This window comes from Mirounga leonina, unplaced genomic scaffold (assembly GCF_011800145.1).
Source record: "Mirounga leonina isolate KUSES-001 unplaced genomic scaffold, KU_Mleo_1.0 Mir_197, whole genome shotgun sequence".
Lineage (NCBI taxonomy): Eukaryota > Metazoa > Chordata > Mammalia > Carnivora > Phocidae > Mirounga > Mirounga leonina.
The window spans coordinates 4428720-4444089 of NW_023270494.1; the positions used below are offsets into that span (position 1 = coordinate 4428720).

The following is a 15370-nucleotide window of genomic DNA, read 5'->3' on the forward strand; positions in this document are numbered from 1 at the left end:
TTGCGGGTGGGAGTGAAGAGTCAAATTCTAGGCTTATCTTGAGAAGAACCTGAGATCAGGAGATAGGCTCCTCCCTCTTCTCCCAGCCTCCGCCTTTGCTGCCCGCAGAAGTGCACGCTATCCAGGGCGCTGGGGAGGTGGGGAGGCCTTCCCGCTCACGTCGCAAGCTCTGACTGCATCTTTGGGCCAGTGTTCACTCTCTCTGAGCCTGAGTTTCTGTATCTACAAGATGCAGACTCATGAAAATATTACTGAGCATCTACCCTGCACCCGGCACCATTCAAGGACTGGGGGATACAACAGTGACCAAAAGTGACCTGGGCTCTCCCGGCGGCCCTCACAGCCTCGTGGGGAGCCAACACGGGGGTCCGGCTCACGGGTCGGGAAGGTGCCAACAGCTTATGCACATGGGGGGCTCTGCTCAGCTCTCACCAGGTAGCCCGGTCTGTCACATGACCATCAGTGCTGACCAAGGTCCCTAGACATCTGGACTCTGGGGTCCCACCCATATAAACTACATTGCCATATGAAATACACTCAGTTGAACCTGAATTTCAGATAAACAACAGATAATCTTTAAGCGTGAGTGTATTCCTCCATTCCTCGCCCCTCCCAGGCTCTCCTTCGAGGGGCAGAAGAGCTGTGGTCCACAGGCCTGCCAACCAGTGGGGGGTTTGGGAGAAGACTGCGAGGTGGGAGACGGGGTAGATCCTTCCCCTCTCTCTGCCTTGGGAGGTTTCTCCAGCAGCAGATCTTGTCTCTGCTGAAAGCTGCAGTTCCGGCGGGGCAGGCCCACCTTTGCCCCACTACCATCAGGTGATCGTGGATTGGGACATGACCTCCTCCCTCTGACCCTCTGACCTGGGAGAGGGGTGGTGGCTTCCTGCGGCTAATCCGTAGGTTGTCTCCAGGAAGCCAAGGAACCTGAAGCTTCAGGGCCCTTGGCTGGCATGAAAAGGGCCCTAACAACACATCCACAGGGTCAAACGTTTTTGTAAAATTTGCAAAACAGAAAACATCTTATACCCAATCAGGTAAAATCACTGTCTATGTCCACTCTGAGTTCCTGCCCATCACACTCCTCCTGTGTAAGGTACGCGGGGGGCGGGGGGGCTGGCATCCGGGGGCTCCCGCCAAGGACAAGTTGGATGGGAAGATATACATACATAGTTTGGACTCAGCTGGGTTGTATCTACATGGCTCACAGGCATGTCTGTGTTTACTTAGGGGCCTGCTGGCCATCCCCAGGTGGCAGTCCAGCAACACTCCTTCCGATGACCACTCCAATCTGTCTGCTGTGCGGAATCAGAAGGGATAAGATGTGAACATGACCTGAGTGCCTGCCAGAAAAATGTGGGCAGTGGCGGGAAAGTGAGATGTAGAATGTGCAGAGCCAGAAACTAGGCCACGGGAAAGTCCACGGAAAATCATTCTGATCGCCAGACACAAAGTTGTAAGCAGAGAATTCACTTCTCTTCCATGGGGAGTCAAAACACAAAGTATCTCTGGTCAGAAATAAATACAAAGTTACAAATGCCCCATACTTTCCTATTTCTTTCTTAAAACAGAAATTATCTTAGAGATAGAATATATCAGAATTCTTGTGTGTGTAGGGCAAAAATTGTGGCAGTACCACAAACTCTGTGTGAAGTCACACCTTTTTTTTTTAAAGGGTAACAAGTTTTTTTTTTTTTAAGATTTTATTTATTTGACAGAGAAAGAGAGAGAGTGCATGCACACAAGCAGGGGGAGCGGCAGGCAGAGGGAGAGGGAGAAGCAGCCTCCCTGCTGAGCAGGGAGCTGATGTGGGGCTCCATCCCAGGACCTTGGGATCATGACCCAAGCCAAAGGCAGATGCTTAACTGACTGAGCCTCCCAGTTGTCCCTAAAAACAAAATCTTTTTAAAAAATAAAATAAAATTTACAATCCGGTGTTATTTCTTTCCTCATTCTAAACAAGGAATCATGTTCATACTTTTTTTAAGAGTTGTATAGACCCCACACAAGGTGGATCTGCCCATGGCTGTTTCTTTCCATCATCCGTATAGCAAAGACCTTACATGGAAGTGCTTCTGTTCCAAGTCCTCGAGTGATTTCTGTGTCCTGGTTAGACATCGAAACACACACCATGAACAAACTGCACATGTGAGAAAGACGAGCAGATTCACAAAGGGCCAGTGGACCCGAGGGAAAATCGAGAAGCCATGAGAAACTGCTGACTACAGCAGAACGGAGCAGGAGGTAGGTGCCCCCGGGATACGTGGAAGGCTTCGCCAGTCTTTGCTTTTATTGATTTTTAATAAAAAAAATTTTTTGTCTATCCTCACATGGCGAGTAGGGGGAACACTGGAGTCTCCTCCTCTTATAGGGACACCAATCCCACCATGGGGGCCCCACCCTCAAGACTGTCTAAACAGAATCACCTCCCAAAGGCCCCCTTCCAAACACCATCCCACTGGGGGTTGGGGCTCCACCATTCGGATCCGGGGCTGATCTTTTAAACAAGTCAGTCCTCGAAACAGATTGATAAGCAGAGCAAATGGCATTTTCGGTTCATCAAGCCTCCTTACAGAATGCTGCAATAAGAACACTCTTCTGGTTTTGGAGGCAATCCCAGGAATGATGGAAAAAAGGAGTCATCATGTACAGTGTTTTATTAAGCTAATTACCTGGAGAAATTTTCAGTATCCAAACAACCCATGTGCCACAGCTGGGAGCACGGCTACTGTAACATCTTCACCTCAGCACAGAACCCTTGATTAGAGGCACGTTCCGCGCCCCCCCCCCCCCGCCCCGCCGCCATCCCAGAAGAGGGTCAGCGTCAGCAGCTAGTAAGAGGATGGTTAAGTCAATCAGGGGACATGCACTCTGCAGAGCCAGTAAAGTGAGAATTCTGCAGTCCATGCATGAGATCTGATTTCAGGTGGAAAGAGCAGAATTAAAATGGTTTCGTAGGGAATGCCTACCTCTGGGAAAATACGTTATATCCTTTTGATAACCAAATGCTGTGCCTATGGCCGAGGGCACACAGAAATCAAAGTTATGACTGATGGGACTGAAGAATTTGCTCTCGCAATTTCCTATTCACATTGGCAATAAGTAATGAACAAAACGAACCACGGGGGGCAGGTGTGGAAAGACAAAAGAGAAAGGAGAGACGCACGGTGTGTATTTTAGAAAGCTTTTCTTTAAGAAAACAAACCCCAAAACTGTATGCAGAGATCTGGCAGCTGGAGCGTCAAGCCCCAGCTAGCAGGAAGGCGCTGCCGTCCAGAATGGCTGGCTCACCAGAGCTGAGGGTCTGCCACGCCTCGGCCCCTCAGCCCCTCACCGCACCGGCCAGGAGGCCTCACGCTGCCGCCGCGGTGTGCCCTGGGAGGTTACGCCACCACCTGTGTCCCCCACAGCGTCTACACTGGCTCACCTCTGTGCAACAACCATCCAACACCTGCCCCTCGACACACACGTGTTTGAACCTGCGGATACAGAGCCAAAGTCACGGTTTTCTTAGCACGTTTTGTGAACTAACCCCCAAATCCCTCTGAGCGGATTAGTCCTTAACAGGCTAGAAGACAACAGGGATTGGATTTAACCCACTTCCAAGTGGCTTGGGTTACAGGAGCATTATTCTCCCACTGGGATCTGATCCTGGCGGGGGGAAACAGGAGCACGGTCCCTGGCACGTCTGTGAGAGCCCCAGGATGCGGGTCAGATGGAGGTGTGGGCCAAGCCCGAGGCCGCCTGCCAGCCTACCTCTGCCTGGCCCCTCCTGGTAACCACGCTCCCCAGGAGCGATCTCCAGCACGGGCAGACGGCCGCTGCCGCCCGCCTTTCAGCTGCTGCCCCAACATGCCTGGCCGGGCCAGGACCGGGGGCCCTGGCTCAGCTCTCAGGGACTCGCACGGCTGTGTGACCAGCCCCTGGCTCCCAGGTGCAGGCCCAGCCACCACCCAGGCGTCACTGCACGTCCCGGAAGCTGCCCCGGGTGAGCCAGAAAGAGGACAGCAGACAACCACCGCCCCCCGCCACCCCCCCATCCTATCTCGGCCCCACTCTGAAACCCCAGGCCAGCAGAAGACCTGACTCTCCAGGGGGCGTCAGCCAGCAGGACGGAGGTCTTCCCAGGCCTCCTCCCCCCACCCGGCACTTTGTGGGGCCCACACCTGCCGCGTGGGGCCTGGAGCCAGCAGCCTTTGGAGGATGACCGGTGACGCGCGTTCCTGCCAGAGAAGGCAGGCAGCCTGGGCTCGAGGGCCACCCTGTGACCCGGATCCTCTTACTCTCCCTGCCACTGCCCCTTTTCCTGTCCTGGAGGCCTGCAGGCAGCCAGCAGTCACGCTCCAGAGAACCAGGTCAGATTCGGCCGGGAACAAAGCTCAGTTGTTAAAGAGCCTCCAAAAGGCCACTGACAGCAAGACGCCTGGGGGCCGCTGTCCCCTCTGCCGGCAGCCGGCAGCCGCTCAATGCCCCCCTTCACGCAGGCTGCAAGGGACCCGGGCCCCGGGCGGGGACAGGGAGATAAGGCAGAGAGAAACCGGGCTGGCAGCAGAGTGCCACACTCGACCTTGGGGACCCAAGGCCAGGCCACCCTTGCTGAGCGTCAATGAGAGCCACCGGGGAGCAGGAAGGACGTGCAGAGCCTGGCACTCGGCAGCGCTCTGGCAATGAGGGACTAAACCCACAGGAGAGTCAAAACAGGCCAGGAAGCTTGGGGAGACAGGCACCCCACAGCTCAGCCCCCGTCCCTCTGGGAGGCTGGGTCCCTCGTGTGCTCTGCACAGGCCTCTCCCACCCACAGACCCCCCCCCCCCCCCGCCACTCCCCAGGCCACGCCTAGAGCTGGGCATTCCAAGATAATAGCTCCAACAGAGAGAGCCAGGAACCCCACAGTCACCTCCCTCCCCACACAGAGGCTCACACCCCTGGGGCCTGGGGCCTCTCTCCAACCTGCCCACCCCCCAAGGCCACCAGCAGGATCCGCCCAGGAACTGGCGCTCCTCGCCCCAGGCTGGGCCCTGCGCTGCTGTGTGCTGAGCCTTCCTTATCAAGCACATCTTAGACAAACTGCACGGCCCACGCAACGCTACCCATGGACAAACAGCAGTGCGGAAACAAGGCCCCACCCCCAGGTCCCGTCCACGTGGGGCAGCCTGGAATGGGCAGGAGAGTCTCACAGCGCTGCCCAAGGGGTTGGGTGGGGGGTGGGGAGAACCTTCTTCCTGCTAGTGGGGTCCCTGGGTCCTCAGGTGAGATGCCCTCTGCTGACACCCTCCTGAGAGCTCTGAGCATGTCTGCCCGGCTCATGGGCTCAAGGCCTCTGCTCCGGAGGGGCAATCCCATGTCCCCTCTGCACCTGTCCTGACTCGAACTGGCTACTTGGAGGGGGTGGATCTCCGGGAAGAAGGTGGGCTACCTCAAACTCAGGTGCATGCCAGTGGACTCTCAGAACCCTCTGGGCTGGCTGGGAAGATGCTGCCGGGCAGGTGCCTGGGAGCTGGGGTGAGCCAGAAGGGCGAGCAGGCCCACCACCCATGCCTGAGCGTGCCTCCCCACCTCTGCAACGGGCCCGCAAGAAGGATGGCCCCAGGTCTCAGGCTCGGCCAGCTTGCTCACGACTGGGGGGCTCCAGGGGTCCACGAGTCCCACGGTCCTGGGCACAAGTCCACGGTGCCACAGACTAACTGCACTTCATAGCTCTTTCTCTCTACCCAGGTCCCCAAATGAGCCAGAGCAAACAGGCTTGGACTCAAGGAGACAAGGGGCAGCGAGGACTGGGTGGGGGGAGGGGCCGGGATAAAGAAGAGGAAGAACCCTGCCTTAGCCCCCTGCCCACGCTCACCGGGCAACCCGGGGTTAGCTCACTGGGGAAGTATTCTCAGAGGTTCCTCTCCCGTCCCATAAGTCAGCTTCTAGGGCACTGGGTGTGAGGAAGGCTGCACTTCCCAGGGGCCAGCCCAGACATAGTCTCTTTCAGGCCATTCCCCTGGGGTCCAGCCTCCTACCCAGGCCTCTGGAGAAGGCTCTTTAACGTCTGATAGGCCAGGTACCCCTTTGGGAATATCCTGAAAGCCACACAGAATCTCAGACTAATTCCCAAGTGCACCCGCAGAACAATCCCCAGCCCCTGCTCCCCGTTTCTGTGGTTTGTGGGCCTTAGGTAAGCGCCTGTGCCCAAGAGGATTCCCAGGGGAGCCAGGGACACTGAAAGGCCAGGTCCCCATGACCCGACGTGCAGTGAGAAGCCCCAAACTCAGACCACCAGAAAACCAGGGGGGTTCAGACCACAGCCGCCTCCAACGCTGAGGGCCTGAGGGAGAAGCCTGGGCCTCACTCCTGGCCTCCGAAGCAGCAGAGGGTGCAGGGAGGACCGGGCATCTTCCCGGCTTCCTGGGAAAGGGGAGGAACATATGGCCTTCTCGGCCTTCCTACAGCTGGTAAGAATGATGAAGACGGTAGCAGCCACCAAGGTACAGGGCAGGGGCTTCCAGGCCTTTATACGCAGGGGCTCATGCAATCCTCACAACCAATCAGCATCAACCCTGTTTAACAAATGAAGTGAGATCAAGTACCCTGTCGCACAGCGAGGAGGTGCCAGCCTAGGACTGGCTTCCAGGAGCCCTGCAGTTGGCCCCTGGGCCACGCTGCCTGTGGACCAGAACAGCAGGTGAGGTGGATCCAGGAAAAGGCTGGAGTGGGCCTTCGCTTTGTTCCCCACCTGGAAAGCCCTTTTTTATTCTCCACCTACTCCCACCTCTCATTTCTCGGGGCCCAGTTCAGTCTTGCCTCCCACTCAAACCTCCCGTCAGGCCTGGGATCCCTCCTTCCAGGGTGTTTGGTAGCATTTGGAGCCTGCAGCTCAGGTCGGGGCGGGTGTCATCCAGCTGGTGTCTCGCCTGCTTCCCGTCTCCCCTGTGAGCATGCAGCAAGGACCCCCGTCGTTTCAGCATCTTTGTCCCCTCGCGGCCCTGGCGGTGGGTGCCCAACGCATGGCGTGTGTTCAATGAATGCGTACAGCCCCAAGACACTTGGGATGCACCCCAAGGCATAGCTTAAAAATGTTCCCCGTTTCAGAGACTCGTGAGTGCTCAAAACCAGCTCTACAGAGGACCCCATTATAAACACTTGATTTCTTTCTGAGCCCATAAATAGGTCCAGAAGCAATGATCCCACTCAGTCCAGGCAGAAAATAGAAGCCTTCTCAGCTGTCCTTGGATTTTCAGCCCTGGGGTGGGGGGTTAACACTGTTTGGGTTCTCCTTAATTTCATAGCATTGATGCTCCCTAGGGGTCAGTCTGACTTCTGCAGAGCACCCCTCTGAACAGGGCGCACCAAGAGAACTGGGACAGGCTCAGAACGAGGCCAAGAGGCCAGCCCGCCCCTGGGCCAGGCCCCTCCAGCCCAATCCCATACAACTGCAACAGAGTGACCCAGCCCGCCTTGGACCACTGCCAGCAGGGGAACAAACTGGAAGTGGTCCAAGCCCTCCCTGCTCCCATCCTCCAGGGCCCCGCCCCGTTAGGTAAACACAGGAGCCATGGAGGCTGCCTTTACAAGAGCTAGTTCCTACTCACCCCATAAACCCTACTTCCATTTATTACACAAAGCTTCATCTTTCTTTTTTTAATTTACCTGGGGGGGAGGGGGAGAAGGCCTGGAGGAGAGGAGCCCAAGCCTGCTTCAGGGGCCCTCTGGCATCCACGGAGGTCTCAAAGGCTCCCCAGGAAAATGCCAAGGACCTATGACCTGGCAGGACCCATATCGCCCCCACTGTCCAGACCCACCAGCAGGAGGTGAAGCACAAGGAGCCTAGGGCGGGAGCCAACCGAGGTCCCTGGGATGCACTGGGCTAGCGATCCAAGGGAGAGGGCCGCACACGGCAGCAATGCCCACAACCATCTCAAGTATTTGGAGCATGCTGGGGAGGAAGGGAGGCCGAGGGCCAAATCCCAGCATATGCCACCTGGAAGCCCCCCCCCCCATTACATCAACGCGCCCACGCTCCCAAGATAGAGCTGTGCCGGGGGTGTCTGAAGGGCCGTGCCGTTTGCAACAAGGAGGTAAAAGTTGAAATTCTAAGCCACTGACCCAGAAGAGTATTTTAAAGGAAGTTCTGAGTAACCCTCTTTGAGACAAGTTATTCTTTATTACTCGTTTCAGTTCCTGAATACGGAAAGCAGGAGACTGAGAAATGGCCCAAAGGCAGGGGGGTGGCCCGAATGGCCTCTTCAGCTCCAACTAAGTCCCATGATGCTGTCCTCTTTATCAGTAAAAATCAGTTCATGAGTCCTTGGCAGAAGACTTCATGTCCAAATAGATTAAGGGGAGGAACACAGTTTGCAAGGTGAGCAAAAGAGGAGATGCTACTTATTATTTGAGAACTGAGGACAACGGATCCTGCCAGGATCCTTTGGTGGGGGGACCACGAAGAAAAGACAAGAAAAGAAAAGAGAAAGAAAGAAAGAGAGAGAGAGAGAGAGAAAGAGAGATCTGGGTTACCCTTGTCTGCCCTTCCATGCTTGTGGCCTCAGTTGGCCCATCTGTGAAATGGAACTTCAGAGTGATGCGAGCCAGTGAGGCCTCCCCGACGTGTGTGAGGTTAGACCTGCCAGCACCCGGGGGTGGGGGACGCACTCTGAGACCCACCGGATGAACCCGCGGTCCTAAGCCCGGGCCTTGCTGGATGGTCCCATGTGGCGAACTTCCCAAGCTCCACCGGGTAGAGGGGTAACAAACAGTTCATCTGAAGAAAGGATGCTGCGGCCTGGGCCACCAGCAGCCCTGGAGGCTGAGCCCCAGGAAATCCTCCACCCCACGACCCCCTGCACACACACCCGTACGCGCACGCCGGGACCCGCGGGCGGCGCCTGGAGAGTCGGGCGCAAGGGGCAAGGAGGGCGAGCCGGAAGCACGGCCAGCCGAGGGCAGCGGCCCCCACGGCGGCCCCTCCAGACACCTGAGCGAGCAGTGGCTGACGGCGGCGGGGGACCCTGGGCAAGGTCGGGAGCGGGGCCAGCCGTGACAGGGGTCAGAGGCCTCAGCGCCAGGACTCCCCCCCCGCCCTGCCCCCGCCCCCCTCACCGGTGGTCCCGACCCGCGCGCAGGCCCCGCGGCCTGGGAGCAAAGGGCAGCGCCGAGTCCGTCGAGGGGCTCACCGCCCGGAGGGCCCTGGAGCCGGGTCCGGCGCGGGGGCTGCGAACACGGGCCGGGCGCCAAGGCCCCACGCGCGGGAGCGCAACGGCCCGCGCCGTCCCCACCCGCCACCGCCTCGGCTCAGGTAAGAGGGGCTCGTCCCGGGACACCGACCCTCCCCGCTCCGGCCGCGGCGCCCACCTGAGTACGACTTCTTCATGGTGCCGCCGCGGCCGCCGCTCCCAGGAAAGTGGCGGCGAGGCCCCGGGGCGCGGGCTCCCGGGTCGCTAATCCCGGGCCCGGAGAGCGCGGGGTGGGGCGGAGGAGGGCCGGCCCCGCCCCGCCCCGGCCCCGCCCCCGCCCGTGGAGGTGCGCCCGGCCCCGCCCCGCGCTGCACCTGGCGCGGCCCTGCGGCCCCGACCCTGCGCCCGACGCAGCACGTCCGAGGGTGCGGACGCCTCGTGGCCCGCGCCGGCCTGCACCGCCCACCCCTACCCCCACCCCCCAGCGCGAAGGGCTGGTCCCGGGGCGTCGCAGCTCCTTCCCCGGCTCGAGTCCGGGCGCGGGGGCCCAGGTGACCGCGGGGGAAGGAGGGAGCGCGGGGAGCGGCCCGCGCGCTCAGGCCGAGGGGCGAGGCGGTGGCCCAGCGGGCCTGCCCCCCGGGGGGGTGGGCGGCAGAGCCGGACTCCAGTTTAGTTGCCCAGGGCAGGGCAGGGTGGGCCGGGTACCTGTCTCTCTACCTGTCTAGGAGTCAAAAGACAGACTGCCACGACTCCTCTGATGAGCGGGGGGCCTCAGTTTCCACATCTGTAAAATGGGCGCGTTGTATCAGCTCATTTCTGTCCCATCTGAGAAACATTGATCCGCCTATTCCAGGTACTGTGCGCGGCTCTGAAGAGCAGACGCAGGGGGACACTCGGCTTTCCAACCCGTGTAGTACAGGCAGTGATGAGAGTGTGCATTCCCTGGCAAAAGTTGTACAGAAGTCTCTCTGCTTTTGTATCCTTAAGGAAATTTTCCGTAATAAAACTTTTTTTTTTTTTTAACGTACAGGAAGAAAGTGAAGCGTTTTGTCTAGAGGATGATGCCAGAGTTGTATTAAGGTGGTGCCAATTCAAGGTTTTAAAGAATGAGTAGGAATCTGCCAGGTAGCCAAGGTTTGGGGAGGCAGGCTGTTCCAGGCAGAGGGAAGGGCCTGGCGGAGCCCGAGGCGCGATGTCTCACAAGCGCAGAGAGACGCACCCGGCCGGCCCTTCCAGATTTGCCAGCCCAGGCCCCCAGGTAAGACAGGAGTGGTGGAGGAGATCCACGCAAGTTCTCAGTAAGGGCTCAGCGCTGCCTGCTCCTGGCCGCCATCCCAAACAGCACACAGGAGAAAGTAGGCTTAGCTTCATCAACACTCTCTTCCCCTCTTCTCCTTTACTTTCCATGGGGGTCCAAGAAGCGTTTTTATTTCCCGCCAGGGAGTGGGCAACCCTTATAAATGAGAACTCGGGTACATGTGGCTCAGTGGGTGAGTCCTTCCCACCTGCTCCCCATCGTCAGAAATCTGTCCAGCGAGGTGACCTTCCCCAACCCCTGGTTAGAGTCAACTGGACCAGAGTAGACCCTGGACTCTGCCCGGGCCAACCTCCCACTCCTTATCTAGGGATGGTAGGCTGAGGCAGGGCAGGGGTGTGAAGGAGGTGAGCAGCCCCAGGCCTGGGGATATAGATGAATTATGAGCAGCTGTCAGTAGATTCTGGGATGGCCACGCCCCCCACGCCCCTCCCCCCCAGTCGTCACTTGAACTAACACAACACCCCTAACTGCCATGTGTGCAAATTCAAGCTTTGTTCTGATTCAGCCAGAAGGCACGGTACGGCCCTGACACTGAGGCCTCTGGTTCCCGGAGCCCAACCACCTCTCAAGAGTCTGTCGAATTGTCGGCTTTGTTCATTTTATTTAGCTCACGTCAGAGATGCCCCGGTGCTCATCCATCCTCAGAGTAGCTGCATCCTGGAGTCATGGAGGATGTTTTCTGTTGGGTTGGCCCCTCTCTCGACGCTCACCTTTCTGCCTGTGGGTCATAATTCACAGGTACCTGGGCACCCAGGAACCAGGAACCCCTGGGTTGTAGTGATTCAGGACATCTAACATTCCCAAGACTCTGAAGGAAGGATGAGAGGGAGGGAGGGAGGGAAGGAGGGGCAGTGAGGTGTTCTGTACAAGTGCATGGCTTTCAAGATGCATGAAGGTTGTTTAAGCACAAAAATTTTATTTTCATTCTTTTTATGGACACCCTCTAATAAAACGTATAACAAAATCACTTGCCTTCATAGAGTATACCAAACTTTCTCATGGCTCAAGATCATCTTAAATGACACCTTTAACAGTTACTGATTCACATACTGCTATGTTGCTTCATCAGGAAACGTCCCCAGGCCACTGTGCTGGCCACGTTTTAAAAACTTTTTTTCAACACTCAGCTCCCTCACCTATTGTGTGGCTTGTGACAAGCCATATGACGTCTCTGAGTCTCAGTTTCTGCTCCTATAAATGTAATGACAATGTCTTACATAGCTTGCGAGGCGGATGTATTGATTAGAAAAGCAACGTATGGGGACACCTAGGGGGCTAAGTTGATTAAGCGGCCGACTCCTGATTTCGGCTCAGGGTCGTGATCTCAGGGTCCTGGGATTGAGCCCTGCATAGGGCTCCCTGCTCAGTGGGGTGTCGGCTTCTCCCTCTCCCTCTGCCCCTCCCCCTCCCACTCGTGTGCACTCTCTCTCTCTCAAATAAATAAATAAAATGTTAAAAAAAAAAAAAAAGAAAAAAGAGTGCTATGGCCCTCTGGTGGACAGGAAGCCTTCACCAAGTGGTGGCAGAAAGCTTAGCAAAGCTGGTGTCTGCAGTGGTATAGAAAACAGACGGAAAGTGTGCTCGCGAACTTGATGATCTAGCTAAGGGGCTTTCCAGGGGGAGGCAGAAGGCTCTGCCTATAATAAAATGACAAAGGAGAAAGATGAACCAAGAGCAAACGATTTGAGTTTCAAGTGGAATTGCGAGGAAATGAGAAAAGCTGGAACTGTCTCTGCAGCCAGCAAAGGGTTCTCAAAGTAAGAAAGGGCCTCAGAACAAGGAAGTCCAGATGGGACTGTCAGATCCTTGGGGAAGACTTCAGGGAAAAATGTGCAACAAGAGTGAGCCGTGGGGGCGCCTGGGTGGCTCAGTCGGTTAAGCGACTGCCTTCGGCTCAGGTCATGATCCCAGGGTCTGGGATTGAGCCCCACATCGGGCTCCCTGCTCAGCGAGGAGCCTGCTTCTCCCTCTCCGTCTGCCGCTCTGCCTGCTTGTGCTCTCGTTAAAACAGATAAATAAAAGTCTTTAAAAAAAAAAAAAAAGTGAGCCGTAATGTGAACTGTGGGCTTTAGTTATCATGTATCAATATTGGCCCATCAGTTGTGACAAATGTACCACTCGAATGCAAGATGTGAAGAAGAGGGAATGCTGGGGGCGGAGTGGGGGGCCGTGCGGGGCCCACGGGAACGCTCTGTGCCTTCTGCTCCCCTTTTCTCTAACCCTAAAACAACTCTTTACACACACAGTCTATTCATTTTTAAAAAAGTTTTGTGGGTAGGGTTTTTAATGCAAGGAGCCGATTTTAAATGAACACATAGGCAGCCCCCAAGGTTTTAAAGGAATTAGGTTTGGACTAAATGGGATAAAGACGAGGCAAAATGAAAAAAGAGGTTTTTGGACTCTCAGCCTTTTAGAGGAGGAAGCAGCCTGAGAAAGCTATTCAGTTGCAAACTCTGTTTTCTTATGAAAGAGGAAGTGTGACTCAGAGAACAGCCCCAGGCAGGGGCGTAGGACTTGAGGAACCCTCCCCCAGAGACCCATCTGCACCAGGTGGCCTTAAGGACTAGACTGGATCCTGCACCTGGAGTCTGGGCCCAAAGCACGTGGACCAGACGTCAGGGGTCTTGGGGGCGGGTGAGTGTACTTTGCATGTGGGAGCATGTGGGTTGCTGTGGCCCAAGGATGGGCCGTGTCAGAGCATATTTCCGAAAAACGGCCACGGCACTGTCTCCATCCCCCTTCCACACTGTGACCTTAGTGTTCTTCCCTATGTCCCTCCCTTTGAATGTGGGAGAGCCTATTGTTTCATTATAACCCTTAAACTTGAGCCGCTCCAGACTTCTTTGTGATGAGGAAGCCAAGGCACAGGGAGTGTATCCGTTAACTACTGCTGTGTAACAAATTGTCACAAACTTAGTGGCTTAAAATGACACATGGTTAACATCGCATGGCTTCTGGGAGTCAGGAATATGTGCGTGGCTGGGCTGGGCTCGGGGCTGCACAGGGTCTCATAGATGGCAGTCCAGGGGCTGGCTGGGGCAGGGTCTCATCTGAAGGTTCAGTGAGGGAAGGATACACATCCAAGTTCATGCGGTTGTTGCCAGAACTGAGCTCCGTGGAGGCTCTTAAACTGAAGGCCTCAGTTTTGCACCAGCTAGAACTGAGCTCCTTGACACGTGGGACTCCCCGACTCAGCAACTTTTCCATCAAGGGAAGACGGTCTGCTGGAAAGATGGAAACCATGAGCTCGTAATCTGATCACGGAGGTGGCCGCCCTGAATACCGGGAGGCAGGCAAGCTTTGGGACCATCTTAGAAGCGGCATGCCCCAAGGAGGCCACAAGTGGCGATCTGGTCGGCAGTCCTGGTCTCTGGGTCTTCCCAGCCCAGATGCCAGCGAGATGAGCCTTCACATGCTCCCCACACTGCACCTCCCGCATCGTCTGCCGGCCTGAGACCTCCGGCCCCAGCCACCGCCCGTGCCCCCTGCCTCCGCTCACCTTTTCTTCTCTGTCTTCCGTCAACGTCTTGCTAGTCCTTTCCCTGGACATCCCACCCAGGTTTCCAGGCCCAAGTGGTCAGACTTGGCTCTGACAAGCCATCCAGGGGGATTGCTCCTGTCCTCTGTTCTTAACCGGCCCCGGTCACGCCAGGTGTGTGGCTTTCTTTGCTTCTTCAGCTCGGCTCAGCATATCTGCTGCTGACTGTTCTCTAACTTGTGCCATCCCTGAGCTTGAACTTGTTAGATGACTGAGGCCTTGCTGCATGTGCAGAGTTTACGGTAAAGGCGTGGCCGCTCTGACACCTGCATTTGCACTGTGGGAGAGTGCGTGGCTCCCACATGTCCGGAAAGCACTCTGGCAAATATGTGTCAGGAGCTTTATTCTCTTAATTACATTGTTTTTTCATTGGCTGATTCAACACATATTTCTTGATTACTCATTATGGCCCCTTCCCTCTAATGCTCCTAGTTGGGTCGGGAAAACAGACATTAACCAAACCAACATAGAAGAAGGTGAAGTCAGAGTATACACTAAAAGCTTCACATCTGGTCCGGGGTCAGGGAGGGCTTCTTGTAGGAGGGGGGACTGGGCTGAGGTCAGAAAGATGAGCCAGGATTAACCAGGAAAAACGGAGGGGAAGGAGACGACAGGCAGAGAACAGCCTGTGCAAAGGCCCTGTGGGGGGAGGAAATGTGGTCCCTGCAAGGAACTGGAGGAGGACGAAGGAGGCTTGAGCCTAGAGAAGCTGGCGAGATGGTGGAGGAAGCAGGCCTCACAGGCACTTTAATGACTTGGACCTTTACCCTAAAAAAGAACGGGAGGTCATGGAAAGGTTCTAAGAGGGAGAAGTGGGGCTGGCATGAGCAGACTGGCACTCTGGAATAGCCGTCTAGCTGGACTGCAAACGACAGGAGGAGGCCAGAGTCCAGGGGGAGCCTGAGTCAGTGTTCCAGGCTGGGACGATGATGGGGGTCGGGGCAGGGGGATGGTGAGATGCAAAGAGAGAAACTGCAGAGTATCAGAAAGGAGCCCCAGAGGTAAAGTCACCCGGGCCTGGGGATGGGCTGCATCAGGACGGCTCAGAGAGACGAAAGAGGGACGGATGGAGGACCGGCTGAGCTTCAGGCATGTCGTGTTGGGGAGGCTTCCAAGCATCCAAGGGGACCCATCAGCTGGGCAGTGGCGTCTGTGCTTGGGCATCGAGGGTGGGTCTCGGCTGTCAAGATCCCTCCCAGAGTCTGCTGGGCACTGGGAGGGGAAGACAGACACACGGACAACAGGTGTGCACTGGACCTTCTCAGCAGCCTGCCGGCAGTGCAGGGAATTAAAGCCAGTATTCAGGAACAGCTTTAGCGTTCAAGAAGTGCCAAAGGAAGACTTTGGGGAAAGTTTCAGAAC

General features: G+C 56.4%; 1 protein-coding gene across 1 annotated transcript in view; it reads right to left on the reverse strand.

Annotated features, from left to right (window-relative positions):
• The window catches only part of SEPTIN9 (septin 9), a 151823-nt gene extending 142397 nt beyond the window's left edge, over positions 1 to 9426 (reverse strand). Inside the window, exon 1 of the mRNA XM_035025907.1 lies at positions 9331 to 9426. Coding sequence (XP_034881798.1) covers positions 9331 to 9349 — 19 coding nt within the window. The 5' untranslated portion in view covers positions 9350 to 9426. The remainder of the gene's footprint in view (positions 1 to 9330) is intronic.
• Positions 9427 to 15370: the final 5944 nt, after the last annotated feature.